Raw genomic sequence first — 15,530 nt, forward strand, 5'->3', positions numbered from 1 at the left:
TCGGCAGCTTTCCTGCCATTACTTATTAAATTTCTCTGACCATGCAGGCTTCATGAATTAAACATAAGGTCAGCTTTTCTTCTCTCCTCCCTCTTTACACTTTCTGTGATATTTTGCCTGATGAAGAGATCAGGGTATCTCCAAAAAGATCAGGGTACTTCCAATTTGGGGTATTTTATTGTCTTTTTTCCCACAAAAAAGACTAAGGTGTCTTACATAGTCCTCTTAGTCTAACAGCCCCGTGAGGTGGCCCAAAATTACCCAGTGAGCTTCATGGCCAAGTAGGAACAGGGCCCCAGTCCAACACTCTTACCACCATACCAGAACAAGCCCAATTACAGGTACTGCCTAATTGAGAATTTTTGAATTTTAACTTTTTGTTAACAGCAATAGAACTTTGGTCACTCCATCTGCCCAGGAGCCTTGACTAGATGGAAGTCAGTACTGGAAATTCACAAGAAATTGTCGACAGAACAAAATAATTTCTCAAATGATATGCTGCAGAGATAAAGTGCTTTTATTCCCCAAAAGATCCCATTAAAACTCACTTGTCACTTCAAGGGTCAAACTGTGTAAGCAGATGTGTGACCAGTCACTCCCCAAACTGAGTAAAAACTCTGTCTAGCTGACTAATCAAGTAAACTCTTGTAAGAAAAGTTAGCTGTTTATTTTTCAGGATGTTAATATTCCACAAGCAACTTACATCACTATGTACCAACAGGACAGGCTAATAATTTTTGTGGACTAGTAACTTTTGCAACTTATTTGCAACGCTGTAGGGAAAAATGATGCAAGGTGTGTACACAGGCCTTGCATCTGTTTCATGATGAGACACCAGAGAATGCAGCTCATGATGCATTTCCAAAGCGGCTCTTGATGCTGATCAAGCTGCCCAGTCCCTTTTTTAGAGCATTCCCTGTTGTTGCTTGTCATATTCATTAATCTTCTACACCCACAAGTCACATTTCATCTTTGTGTCTCACTTGAAGCTTAGCATTTGCAAAATGTTCTGAATAATTTACACATGCCATTATGAGCAAAAGAAGAGAGGGACATGTGTTGACAAAGAACAGGCCACTGTGAGTATCAAAGAAGTGATAAATGGAGACCAGAAGAATGCAAAAATGTTGCCATATGACATGTCCTTTTATTCAAAAGACTATTCCTTCTTCTGTAACATCATTGCTCAATAACACATAAGAAATATCACAGAAGAATAATTTGCCACCTTTTTATTCAGAAAAATTAGTTTATCTGTCAAACATTACAGATGGTGTTCAATGTGGAGCTGTCCTCAATGCAGACAAACCTGGGAGTTGGAGATACTTGATGTGGGCGGAGGGGGCAATATTTATTCACCATGATAAGGCAACAAGAGGGGAGGATTTGTGCCCACCAGATCTTGTTGGATTACAACTCGGAGCATTCTCAAACATTGGACATGCTGGTCTCAGCTGCTGGGAGCTTGAGTCTAACAATTTATGGAAGTCCCGCTTTCCAGGCACAAATTTATTTCACACTATTTGCTTCCACTAGTTTGTATCCAAACATATTTGGGCACGCTGTGTAAGCACACGGCACTTCTCTTTCCTTTCTTTCTGACAACACTCCGCTTACCCAAACACATTTCTTAATTTTATTTACACACATGGAACTTACTCGTACACACGCATGTGGCTACTGTTGTTGACCCATCTACCCTCAAGGGAATCTTTGCTCACTCATAGTACAATATGCAAGCATGCATGGAAGTCAACTCAGATAAAGCTTCTAAGCATTAAATGTAGTAAAATCCATTTGTTTGTTTCCTTCCTACACCTTCTATATTAAGAAAAAGGCAGGTTGCTTACCTGTAACTGATGTTCTTCGAGTGGCCATCTGTGCAGTCACACATATGGGTGCTGCGCCTGCGCAGTGCCTAGGTCGGAAGATTAAAAAGCTAACAGTTTTTGGCAGGAAAATTCCGCTCCCCTCCCACTTCGTGGTATAAATAGAGCGGAGTGTCCACCATTTTGTTCAGTCTTGAAGACTGAACGTTCGCCCTCTACAGGTTAAGAATAAAATTAGTTGCAAACGGCATTGAGCCCCAACGGTACCGAAGCAAAGTATAGTACGGTACCGAGAACAATATCCACTCACCGGCATATACCATCGGTACCGATGCAAATTACAGCATGGTACCGAGGCAGTATGTAATGATGGACACCGAGTGGGGCTGGTGGGTGGGTTGTGTGACTGCACAGATGGCCACTCGAAGAACATCAGTTACAGGTAAGCAACCTGCTTTTCTTCGTTGTGACCTCTGTGCATCACACATATGGGTGATTAGCAAGCTTACCCAACTCGGAGGAGGGAGGTGTCGTCAGCGAAGAATGGACGAAAGAACAGCTCTGCCAAAAGAGTAGTCCTGCCTGGAGCGCACATCAAGCCGATAGTGCTTGGCGAAAGTGCATGGCCCTGACCACGCTGCAGCTTTACAGATATCTTGGAGCGGGACCCCAGCGGCAAAAGCAGAAGTCGCAACAGCTCATGTGGAGTGACCCCTGGGGGTAACAGGTAAGTCTATTTTTGATAGTTGATAGGCCAGGACAATAGTCTGGGTGATCCAGTGCGACAGCCTTCGAGGTGTGACTGGAAGTCCTTTGTCATGTTCGGAGTACTTAACAAAGAGTCTGTTCGTATGATGGGGGTGTTCCGTATGGGAGCGATAGAAAGCCAGGCAGCGGCAAACATCAAGGGTATGTAGAGCCCATTCTATTGGATTCGACGGTGCTGGAAAGAAGGCTGGCAGAACGATATCTTGACTCAAGTGGAATGGTGTAGCCACTTTAGGAAGAAAGGAAGAATCCATACGAAGAACGACCTTTTCCTTATGGAGATTAAGATATGGAGGGTCTATGCGGAGAGCAGAAAGTTCACTTGCTCTGCGAGCTGATGTCACCACTATGAGGAAAGCTGTTTTCCAGGACACCAGGGTAGGTCGACAGTCGCCAGTGGCTCAAATGGAGATTTGGTAAGTGCTTGGAGTACGACTGAAAGGCTCCAGGTTGTCATAGGCGGGCGAATAGAAGGGTGTAGGTTCTGTAACCCCCGAAGGAAACGTCGAAGTAGAGGTTGAGAGAAAACTGAAATCCCTTGAAGCGCACCATGATAGTGTGAAATAGCAGCTACATAAACTTTAATGGATGACGGTTTCAGTCCCAAATGATAAAGTTCCAAGAGAAATTGTAAAATATTGTCAATTGAGGCCATTCCAGGAGAAAAAGAATGGCATTCTGCAAAGGAGGAAAATCTCTTCCATTTAGCCGCATAAGAGCGATGAGTGGATGGTCTTAGAGCAGATGTGAGAATCACCTGAATTTCCTGGTCAACAGTCACCGGTAGCGAAGCAGTTGTCGTCGAAACCGACCTAGGGGCCGTCGGTACAGTGGAGTGAATACATTCCGGTAGAGGTTTGGATGTCGTCGGTACCGATGCAGCAGAATGACTCAAGTGATCTGCCATGCTGTCAACCTCAAGGCAGTCAGATCCGGATGTCGGATCACTCCGTTTTGCTGCATTAATAGCTGAGGAATAGACGGGAGGCGAAGAAACGTCCCTTTGGATAGACAAAGAAGGGTGGCGAACCACGGTTGTCTCGGCCACCATGGAGTTATTATTATTCCTATGGCATTCTCTTGAGGTATCTTCGCTATCACTTTCATTAGAAGTGGAATTGGGGGAAACGCATAAAAGGCTATGTTGTCCCAGGGGATCATTAGGGCATCTCCCATCGATCCTGATCCTATGCCTGCCCTGGAACAGTATAGGGCACACACTCTGTTGTCACAAGTGGCAAACAAGTCCAAGTCCGGAGAGCCCCACAGACGGAAGAGGTCGTGGCATATTTGTCTGTCCATCTCCCATTCATGCGTTGTTGACATATGTCTGCTCAACATGTCTGCTTTGGTGTTGTCGGTCCCTGCGAGGTGGACTGCTAGAAGCATAATGTCCCTCGGTATGCACCAGTCCCAAATGGCCATTGAGAGACATGCTAAAGGTGGCGATTTTGTGCCACCTTGTTTGTTGATGTAGAAGACAGCCGGTATGTTGTCCGATGCAATCTGGACAACTTGTTGGCATAGGACAGTCTCGAAAGCCCTTAGGGCGTTGAAAATTGCCTGTAGTTCAAGGACGTTAATGTGCTTCCTTGCTTCCCGTCGGTTCCAAGTTCCCTGAACCTGAAGGTCCGCACATGTTGCGCCCCATCCCAGTAGCGACGCGTCTGTATACAGGGTCTTTGTTGGATGAGGTGTTACGAACGGGACACCGACAGACAGGTTGCTCGGAATGGTCCACCAAATTAGTGTTGAGTATCATAGATGGAATTCAGATCAGTTTGTTGGGAGAATCTCGCTGTGGGCAAAACGATGTGTTGAAAAACAACTGCATGGTCCGCATCCGTAGTCTGGCATATGGGACAATGGCAACTGTAGCAGCCATGTGCCCCAATAGTCTCTGAATGGATATAGCCAGAACCATTCCTAGCGTTCAGATTCGATGAATGTGGGCACATAAGGTAGCGCGACGGTCCGGAGGGAGGAAAGCTCTTTCCCGTGTGGAGTTGAGACGTGCCCTGATAAAGTCGATGACCTGCGTGGGAATAAGGGACGATTTTTTGTGGTTAATACATAGTCCAAGATCATCGAGCAAGGCGCAGGTCATGTGTATTGCAGACAGAAGCCCTTGTTTAGTTTGGGAGACAATTAGCCAGTCGTCTAAATATGGGTATATTTTCACTCCTCTTGTCCGTAAGTGCGCACATACTGATGCCATACACTTCGTAAAAACTCGAGGAGCGGTGGCCAGGCCAAAGGGTAGCACAGCATATTCAAACAAGTTGAGCCCAACAGTGAAACGCAGGAAACGTCTATGTGAAGGATGGATAGCAATATGAAAATAAGCATCCTTCAAATCTAAGGAGGCGAACCAATCCTCTCTGTTCAGTAACGGAAAAATACTCTGTAAAGTGGTCATCCGAAACTTTTTTGTTTTGATGTATTTGTTAAGATTCCGTAAGTCCAAAATCAGACGAAGACCACCGTCTCTTTTCGGGACCGTGAGGTATCTGGAGTAGAATCCGTGCAATCCCTCCAAGCGGGATAGTTGTCGAATCGCGCCCTTGCGAAGCAACTGAGAGACTTCTTCGCACAGTACCGATGAAGAAGATGTAAATCGAATTGGACATGGTGGAGAGACGACATCGAATTCTATCCTATATCCGAACTGAATGATAGATAACACCCACCTATCAGATGTAATGGACTCCCAAATGGAGAGTCGGCCCTGGAGCCAGTCCCCAAAAGGGAGAGGGAAAGGTGGTGTAGGGAGAGAGAGCAAGGAGGAAACGTTGCTGCGGCTGTTGTCTTCGCCGTTGCTATCTTTGTTGGTAGTGCTGCCAAGGGTGGAATTGTGGACGGTAAGAGGAACGAGGCCCTTGCCACTTACGCCTCTGTTGAGGAAGCTCCATGTGGCGTGCGGTCATACGCAATTCGTGTATTGCTTTTAACTTGTGGTCGGTTTTCTGATGGAATAACCCAGTACCGTCGAATGGCATTTCCTCGATCCTCCGTTTCATCTCGTTGGGGAAATTGCAATTACGAAGCCATGCAAGTTGGCGCAGCGAGATGGCATTCACGAGAGCTCTCAAACTGGTATCTACATGATGTTGTGCGGTAGATAACTGCTGCACTGCTACCTGCATAGCTTCCTTGATGAATACCCTGGCAAGCTCGGCTTGGCGGTCTGGAAGGGAGGAAGCAACGTTATCCAGTTTTTGCATAATAAAATACTGGTAATGTGCCAGTGTTGCTTCATAGTTTGATATGCGCACGCCGAGTCCAGAGGCCGCATAGACTCGGCGGGCGAGCATATCGATCTTCCTCCCTTCCTTGTCGCAAGGGGCTATGTGCCCCCTGGACTCCCTGCCCTGGGAGGATTCAACGACAACAGAGTTTGGGCGTGGATGGTGAATCAGGAACGGAATGTCGTCCTCCAGAACTCTACATGGCCTCATGCCGACGGGAGGTCGCTTGCGGTTGGGCCGGTTGATCCCAGGGTTGGACCATAGCCTGCCAAAGTGTGGTAATAAGCGGCAGGACTATGGCCGCGGACTGTTCTCCCCTCACGACATCAAAGAAGCGATCCGTGGATGGGCCCGGCTGTTGCCTAGCCTCAATCTCTAGTGAACGGACAAGGCGGGACATGAGCTCCGTAAAGGAGACATGTGGCTTATTGGGCGACGCCAGTCCTTGGGAGGCGACTGCTACATCGGGGGATGTAGAGTCAACCTCGGATTCGTCCGAATCCGGATAATAAAGTGGACGGTCGCTCGAAGACGATGTTTCTGGGGAGGTTGGACATCCCCTCTCCACATGCCTGGCCGTCGAAGGCGAATCTCTCGGGGCCAATGGAGACGCACGATCCCGAGGGTAGTACGAATAAGATTGATAGCCACCCCAGTCTGGGAAGGCACCATATCCGTGCATCCTCCAGTCGTCACCCCGGTGTTTGGACGAGCGGCTGTGGCGCCTTGGAGGCGAAGGTGACTCCACAGGTGGCTCAGTCGTGGGCTTTGGAGTCGGAGGCCGTTCCCTCGGTGGGGAGTCTCTAATCTCGCCATCAGAGATAGACTCCCAAAGCGGCTCCTCCACTTGTTGGGTCAGCACGCTCTCAGGCCCAATGAGAGGCCTGGGGGATCCTGGCGGTGTTACCTGCATAGTAAGTTGCAGGGCCGGTCCCGAAGGGGTCGGTACCGTGGCGGCGGACGGTACCAAAAAAACAGACGAACCCAAGCCCTGGTGTTTGGGGCGATCGGATTTCTTGGTCTTGTGAGCGGGTTTATCTGCCTTCTCCTTCCTCAGAACTTTACGAGCGGAAGGCTTATCCGAACCCGTGTGCTTGCGCTTCTCCCGTTTTTTGGCTGGGGAAGAAGGCGGCACCTGGGTCTCCGCTGGAGTAGTGCCTTCAGCCGAAGGATGCTGAGGAGGAGCGGTGGAAGCAGGACGCTTCGGAGGAGCGCTCACAGTTGGGGTGGAGTGTGGAGGAGGCGGTGCGGCTGAAGAGGAACCAGGCCGTAAGAGCAGTTGGTCTGATTGCATCAAGGCCTGGTCCCAGAGGAGCTTGCGGAGATGGTTCTCCCTGTTCTTCCGCGCTTGCTTGGTAAAGGCCAAGCAATGGCCGCACTTGTCGGTTCTATGCCCCGAGGCAGAGGAGGCATAGATCATGCGGATCCGCAGGTGACATTTTGGATCCGTATGCGGTGCATTTGCGAAAGGCCACTCGCTGCGCCATTGTGGAAAAAGAAGAAAAGATGACAGGACAGAGGGTAAGATAATATTTTGGGGGTTTTTTGTTTGTTTGTTTATTTATTTATTTTTAAGAAGAAGAAAAAGAGAGGGATAAAGGCAAAAGGAACAGTAAGGACTCAAGATCTTAGCGAGGACGTTAACAGGCATGAGGCACAGCGAATGGCAGTCGCAAAGACTGAACAAAATGGCAGACACTCCGCTCTATTTATACCACGAAGGGGGAGGGGAGCGGAGTTTTCCCACCAAAAACCGTTAGCTTTTTAATCTTCCAGCCTAGGCACTGCGCAGGCGCAGCACCCATATGTGTGATGCACAGAGGCCACGACGAAGAACAGCACATCATTCACAAAAAGGCAAATTAATTGAAAACTGAATCCTGCCAGCCACTACCTCAGTAAGCACTGATAGCCACAGTGTCCCACTCAAGATGGATCACTTCTACCTTGCACAAAGCTACAGTGACAAACAGCACTAATTACCAAAATCAGAAAAGCTCGCACAACTTATATCCAGTGGTCTTCCTCAATTACAGCTCTATTTTGGTAAGAAACAGAACAAATGTCATTCTTGATCTGGCCTTTGCATTAGCAGCTCAGTCTCATTCAGGAGTAGATACTATTTGAGTGGGAAACTATGTCATGTTGAAAGCTCTGAAGCTTGAGAGCTTCCATTACAGTTAAATGTCTCACCCTCCAGCATGAGAATGTCCTACTGCACATGAAAACTTCAGCAGCGGAAGAGAAGAACAAATAGTATTTGCCAGGCATGCTGCTGGCTCCAGATTTAATTCCTGAAACTCACTGAATCCCCCTTCTTACGGAACACACATTGTAGCACACCTCACCTTCCCTTCCCCCACGCCTGTCTCTGTTCATTTGCTGAATCTGGGTCATGGAGAGCAGTGTCATATCCAGGGTGAGCTGGTACTCCTGTATGTTTGCATGCTTTGTAATACAATAGTATTAATAGAAAGAATCAAACTTTTATAAAGGACACAGTGACTAGTAGGCAAGAACTGCAATTTCTGGGCTCAGCATGCTTTCAGGACTAGAATGCCATCAACCAAATGTTTTGTTCCTTGTTTTATGAAAGCTTTATATTTCATTATATTATCTCCCCAGAAATAATTATGTGGCACTGCAGGCAGTTTGTCCAATAATAAAATCCTAATTCTAGACATGATAGCAATCTCTCACACATGGGGAAAAAAACTGCTATTATAGACAATCACAAGCTGGGAACACTGCAGATACCTATTCTCCATTCAAAACTTGAAAAGACAAGTTCAAAAGAAAATTTTGAATGGGCTGGATCTGAACCTCCAAGGAAAGATGGATAAGCAACCCACAGCTTGCACTTCCATATGTGACCTAAAAGTCAGAGAAGGGTCAGAAAAGAAACTTTACATCTACAGCTGGACACTTCTGAGATATCCTATAACTGCAATTTCAGTACACAGGCTACGAATAGTCAGGCCATCTGCCTTCATTTTGGATGAGCAACCCAATGTATGTATACTAGAGGAGCCAAAAATAAGTTGAGGCGTGCAAAGCTCCAGAGTTGCTGTGTCAAGTGAGGAATGGAGTGTCATGTCTTGATATCTGTCAACACAAGGTTTTGTCCCAAAGGAACCCCTACAAAGAAAAAAAAGCATACATGCTAGAATGGCACTAAGTAGGAGTTAAAAAGAAACTGAAAGTGCTTTCAAGGAAAAATAGAAAGGGCAATATAATAGAACTTCTGAGCTGCAAAGTATTTCCAGGGAGAAAGGATACTTTACCTATCCGGAATCACACCTGAACTGTGCCTCACTAGAATCATCCACTGCCCATTTCTACCGAGTTCAAGATTTTAATTATCATATTTACTTACACCTTTTGACAAATATACACAATTCCATTTTAAATAATGGCTTGCAATTTAATGGTTGTAATGAAGACAAGATAGGGAGAGAAGAGGAATATAAATATGTTTAGGTTCCATAGCATCTACATAAGATATTTATCAGCAGGATGAACTAAATCAACAGTCCCGTCAAAATACTGGAGAAGCCCTCACCTTCAAAGCTATCCCTCTGATGCAGCCAGGTGAAATGACCACAGTGGAAACTTTTCTGGAACAGCTTCAAATACTAATAGCCTGCTGCAGTTTAAAACTGAGGGCTAAAGGTCATGTCTGCTTGGGTCTTGAACTCACAGCACAACCAACAGTGCCTGAAGGTGTGCACGGTCATGTGATTAATCAGCCACTAAAGCTGCATTTCTATTATATGCACCATATAATACCACAGTATGTCAACACTATACTGCTCTTCACAAGATTTCATTTACTATGAGCTCTGCACAGAGCTCATTTTACCTCTACTTCCAGTGTAGCTGCAAGATCAGACGCTTCTGTTTTCATTTTAAATTAACCTCAGTTTAATCTGTTGTTCAAGCCCTAAACTGTGGTTAAAGTGTGGTTAATGAAAGCAAACCAACATTATAAACTATGGTTTATACTTGGCTTGTGCCAACTACCCGTAGTTGCCCAGGCCTCAAAACAAATTGTAAGAATAAATATTATTCACTAAAATTACCAAAGCTGAATACCTACTGCTGAGGTAGCTGCCCTGTTCAGAGATGAAAAAAGCTAAAGACCCAGGGAATTCCAAGAAATGTAGAAGCTTCAAGAGCATAGTTGTGTGTAAGCAGCCTTGAGCCCTTTGTAGGAAAAAGGCAGGATATAAATCGGAAAATAAATAAAATACATCTATGGAAGAGTAAGAGAACAAGTCTGAAGTACTTTAATGCCATCATACAAATATTTCTCCAAAACAAAAGACGAAAACAAATTCAACATGCAATCAATGTTATGCATGTCTAATCCAAAGCAATTTTCACTGTACTCTATAGGCCTTACTACCAGGGTCACAGCCTAAAGTAAATACTAGGCAACCAATGTTATTGGTGGTTTCTTCTGAGTAACAGACTACATACCTAATTTCACACCTTCCAGCTCTTAACTGGTTCAGATTTTGTAGGCTATAAAACAGCCAGATCCTGCACAAAGTTAAACACTTCTAGTTTCCCATGAGCTTAGAACTCATGGAGCCTCATGGGCAGCACAGAACACATCACTCTGTATCTTGCAGCTATATCTTTTTTTCCTGTTTACTCTTGAGTAGGTGCAGGATTACAATTCAGATCTTAAAAGAGAGCTTTGGGTATTTTCACTTTGGCTGCATAAAAATGTAATAAAGTCTTCAACACATCTTGCTAAGGTCCCAATCCAGATTTTTTTGGGGGATCTCCACCAACATTGGAGGAAAACTGAAAAAAGGCATAACTGCTAGAAACACATTTAAAGTAATGTCTGTTTTGGCCCTTAAGTGTGCCTACCTAAGTTATTTAGAGCATTCATACACTGCTCCGCATCTAAATAGATTCTGGAGTGGTACATTCTGCACAGGATTAGTCTGTAAGACCATGCTTGGCCTTCCCAACAAGTTATCTCAGGTGTCTGGTTGTACTCAAACCTTTCCCAAGAATGTCACATATTATCATCCTCCTCATCAATGACAACTGAAGACAGACAACACCACTGAGGAGACAGACAAGACCCCCAAGGCTTGTTTAGTACAATTAACTCTTTCAAAGAGTTCATCATAGGAGTGCCATTATTTGCCTTCAAATCCCAAGCAGAAAGAAGTAAACCAAACACAGCCAGGCATCACTCTTGCACACTGCTAGTAGGCTTCAGATTGGACTGTTTTTAGCAGATGTGTATCAACAAACTCTACAAACTCATACAAATGCTTCCAAAATTTTTAAGGGAAGCGGCAACTGCCACAGGTTGTTTAGGTACTGTTATGGTGCCATGACCAAGTATCATGTTCATTAGAGAAAATATCCTTGGGGTTCTCAAAATATACTTAGCAGTAACACCTGATTGTACAATCCCTTAGTCTCCCAAGTAATAATCTATTCTGCACATCAAACTAGTAACCCTGTTCTGCTATCATTTCACTTCCTATTCTTTACAATTAACCGGTAACATCAGCCAAAGAAAACAAATTATCTTACGGCAGTGATTTCAATGGAACTTCCAAGTGCGTAGGATGCCCAGCTTTCCTGGTCGCCCTTCCGCAACAGTATCCTGTAACTGGAAGGAGCCTAGTTTTGCTAAGTGCTACAGACAAGAACAACTATAACCGTTTAAGCCAAGCAACTTCACCTCTGAACCTTCAGCTCCCTTTGAGGAGTTATTTATATGCAGGCCTTTCACTTTTCCAAAAGACCACTGAAGCACAGACTAGAGAAAGACAGACCATCAAGAACGGCAAATGTGTTTTGAAAACCTACACACCCAAATGGAAAAAGAAAAACTGATCTACAGCCCAATTTATTTTGCATGCAGTGTCTCCGTTATCTAACCCTCAACACCTGTGCATCCTTGTTGCTAAGAGAAACGCATGCATGAACTATGAAACATAAAACTCCCTTGCTCCGTTTACAGAGTCCGGCATTCAACAGCCAAATTTTCTCTTCTCACGGATGTTTTGCATTCATTTCCCGCTTGCTTGCATGTGTCTACCTATCAACCCTCATTATGCCCACAGGTGATGTTGTAGGAATTCTGCTCCAAGGATGCCCATCATAAACCATAGCTCTTCTTCAGCATCCCCTTCAATTCAACCACCTACAGAATCATTCAAATTTCTGACACACAGGCAGCTTGTCACTCACTCTTCAGGGCCGTGACAAGCGACTTCCCATCTTTGATGAGTTCCTTGATGAACTTGTTGGTCTTGTCCAGCTCAGCTTCATGAGACTTCAGCCTCTCTCTGAACTGAGGGCTATCCAAACAGCAATCGCTAAATTCCAAGGCAGGGAGTCCCATGATTTCCAAAAGCCCCTTGCAAAAATAAAGGGGGTTAGAGCCAACCCCAATCCGCAGGAAATGGAATGTCCACGAAAGAACCTCTCTTTGAAACGCGTTAACAAATACCCACCCTACCTGTGAAAGTCTGTAAATGCAAGCAGTTCATTCAACAAAATCAAAAATACACGCGCAGCCTGGATGTTGCTCGGCTGTGTGTCCGATTTTCAGGGGATCTAGAGGCAGGGAGGTAAAACGGAGATATTAAGCAGACCTCATGCAGCGCAGGACTCGCATTGGGAGCTGCCTCAGATGCCAAGGAGAGAGGACAGCAACCGCTTGGAGGACAAGGAGGCGAGGGGCGGTGCTGCTGGAGTAGCGAATGCCATCGCTGCCTGAGGCTTGCTCATGGCGAGGGCTCCCGAGCACACTGCTAATTCAGGGCTGGCGGCACGGCTGCCGTGCTCACCGGAACCTTTTGCCTTCCCGCGCGCCTGGCGGTGGTGGTTGTGGTGCCGCCGCAGCAGGAAGCCCCTTTCCGGGAAGCCGGCAAGGTCCCCGCGCGGCCTCTCTGAGCCGAAGCGGCGGCTTCTCAGTTTAGCTCAGCCACCTCCGACGGCATCCGGGATCAAGCAAGACCCTCCACTTCCCCCATTGGAACGCGGGATATCATTTTCCGACCGCGCTGCCCATTGGAACGTCGCGAGGAGCGGGGGGGGGGAGAAGACCTTTTCCTCCCCCAGACGCAGCCCCGCCCTTGCGCCAGCCGGAGCCAATCAGGGGCGCGGCTCTCGCGGGCGGGGAGGAGGGAGAGGAGGAGGACGTCTTGCGATGACAGACCGGGGGTGCGGGAAGGAGTGGCCTGCGGTATGTCAAACCGCATGGCGCTCCGAGGGGTGCCTCTCTCTGCCCCGCCGCCGCCAGCCGCCTCGCGCTGGCGGCCCCTCCTGCCGCCTTAAAGGCCCAACCTCGGGGGCGGGGAGGCGTGGCGAGGCGAGGCGGGCGTTGCTCAAGGGTACTTTTCCTAAACCTGTTGCTGCAAAAGGAACGAGGAAGCTAACGTGCTTTCCTGCAGGGAATTAACGGGCCCCGCCGGGTGGCACGTTTGGGCAGGCAAGCTGCACCGTGTGTGTGTGTGTGACTGGGAGGGAGCGAGCGAGCGAGCGCCTGTCCGGCGCGTCCTCTTTCGAGGCCGTTTCACAGGCGCAACGTGAGCGGCGGCTTCGCCATGCGAGGCATGCATTCTCTTCTCTCACGCAGCTAGAGCCTCCGTGTTTTCCAGCTGCTTTGGAGGGGTTTTGTTTTGTTTTGTTTTGTTTTGTTTTGTTTTGTTTTGTTTTGTTTTGAGGGACAAAAGTCTGGTATTCAAATTTAAACCGGAACGAGAGCCTCGCGTATTGCTGCCGATCCTCTCCTGCGCGGCTAGCCACAGCGCCACCTTAGGCTTGGTTTAGAGAATATATAGAAAGGGAGCGAAATGAAAGCTTTTATAATAAGCAGTGTAAGAGTCTTTTTTCCTCCCGCGGAGATAACGGAAGAAGCAACCTCAGCAAAGCAGCGGAATCGGCCCCTCCAGTAGAGAAGCCCAGGATCTCGTTATTTGTTCAGGCCCTGGGGGGCGGGGGGAGTAAGTGCTCTGCTTGCGTTTGGATGGATGGGATGATTCAGCTGATGCTTTTACTGCATTTATTATGCGTTAGCTGTCCTGAGCTCTTTGTGCAGAAGGATGGGATACAAATTAAATTCGTAAATGAGAAACAAAACAGCAACGTAACACATCTATTCTGGCATGGGGTCTCTCGGTCTGTCCTTTTTCCAATCCGAACTGTCCCATGCTTTCCCTCTCCTTGTCTATCTCCCGGCTTCTGGAAGTATGTTCCGTTTGCTAGGTTCTGCTGAATGTGCATATCGAAAGCTGGAGAGAAATTTCAAATGGTCAAGGAACCATCTCCTGCCATTAGCTCCCACTGATATGCCATCAGCCAGTCGCCCTGGGCTGCTCCCGAGCTGACAAAGGAATGAGGAGCCAGCGAGGAGGAGGAGGAGGAGGAGAGCCCTGCTGGTCCACATTCCAGCATTCTGTTCATGACCAGCTGCCTCAAGAAACCCTCAAGCACCACCGACCAGGGTGCACCATCCTGGTCATGCCTCCCAGCAACTGCTGCAGAGAGGCGTGCTGCATCTGGTACTGGAGGTTATCTATAGCCATCAGCATCAGTAGCCACTGACAGCCTAATCTTCCATTTTGGCCGTTTTTTTCCAGAAATATAGTACTAAATAATGCATCCCCCATCCTTAACAAAATGTATGGAAAATGTTTCTAATAATAACCTTTCCCCAGGAAGAAGACATTAACTATGAGTTATTTATATATATTAAGTGATTTGTATGAAAGGAAATTTAAATCGCTTGTTTATTGAAAACAAAAACTGAAGTGATGGTGGGGGAGAAAAACTAGGTTGACTAAGAACAGCCAGATGGCAACCCTATTTTCAGAGCTTGTGTTCGGATTTAAGGATCTCAAGAGATGGCAGCGAGTTGGCTTTATCATGTTTTACATTGAAATTAATAACTTCTATACACTCAAAACTTCAGGGAAGTCAAAATAGCACAAGATTTCACTACTGTCACATCATCAGGAAAATCATATAATACATTTCCAGGAACAATCTTAGAATTCTATTGTCATATTACTACTTTCCTGATAAATCTCCCATCTGTGTTTAGGATTATCTCTTTAAGATTAAATAAATACCATGAAATGAAGGAATTAGTTGTTTCAGGTAATTTGTTGTGGTCTTTAAAGCAGATGGTCAAAGTTAGCATACATGTAACAGATTCACTTAGGATGTATCCTGTGCATGTTTAGACAGGAAAAAGTCCTACAATTTGGCTGGGGAATGCCAGAAGTTTTAAAAATATTTTATGTCTAAACATGCCTAGGATTTCACCTTCAGGCTGAGAATTGATCCCATTGAATTAACTATGGCTTACTTTTAAATAAACATGCTTAGGATTGAACCATTAATATTTTTGTTGGTTCAGTGATATGCCAATTGCATGAATAAGTAGATTATTCATGTTAGATATGTCACAGTAAAACCTCACAGTTCCAGTTTTAGACCACAGTAATATCTTACTAATCTTGATCTCACCACCCAATCCTACTCTGCTGCCAGGACTAAACTTGTGTGAGGAAGAGAGAAATGAATGCAAATATCCTTGCACCATCACAATACAATTTGTTGCTTTATCATTTACTAATATACAAAATATATAAATCATGCAACATTACATAATTCTGAAATGTCTAGACTATGA

The 15,530-nt window shown here is 46.1% G+C and overlaps 1 protein-coding gene across 5 annotated transcripts in view; it reads right to left on the reverse strand.

Moving 5' to 3' along the window:
• ARHGAP26 (Rho GTPase activating protein 26) overlaps positions 1-12,896 on the reverse strand; it is a 304,078-nt gene extending 291,182 nt beyond the window's left edge. For 3 of the 5 annotated variants that reach the window (XM_044454231.1, XM_044454233.1, XM_044454234.1), the window contains exon 1: positions 12,077-12,895. In XM_044454231.1, coding sequence (XP_044310166.1) covers positions 12,077-12,230 — 154 coding nt within the window. In that variant the 5' untranslated portion in view covers positions 12,231-12,895. Of the gene's footprint in view, positions 1-12,076 lie in introns of all 5 variants that reach the window. The other 2 variants (XM_044454232.1, XM_044454230.1) reach the window with 1 other exon arrangement.
• Positions 12,897-15,530: the final 2,634 nt, after the last annotated feature.

Source organism: Varanus komodoensis, unplaced genomic scaffold (assembly GCF_004798865.1).
Source record: "Varanus komodoensis strain SLA01 unplaced genomic scaffold, ASM479886v1 scaffold7_3, whole genome shotgun sequence".
In the NCBI taxonomy this organism is placed as follows: domain Eukaryota; kingdom Metazoa; phylum Chordata; class Lepidosauria; order Squamata; family Varanidae; genus Varanus; species Varanus komodoensis.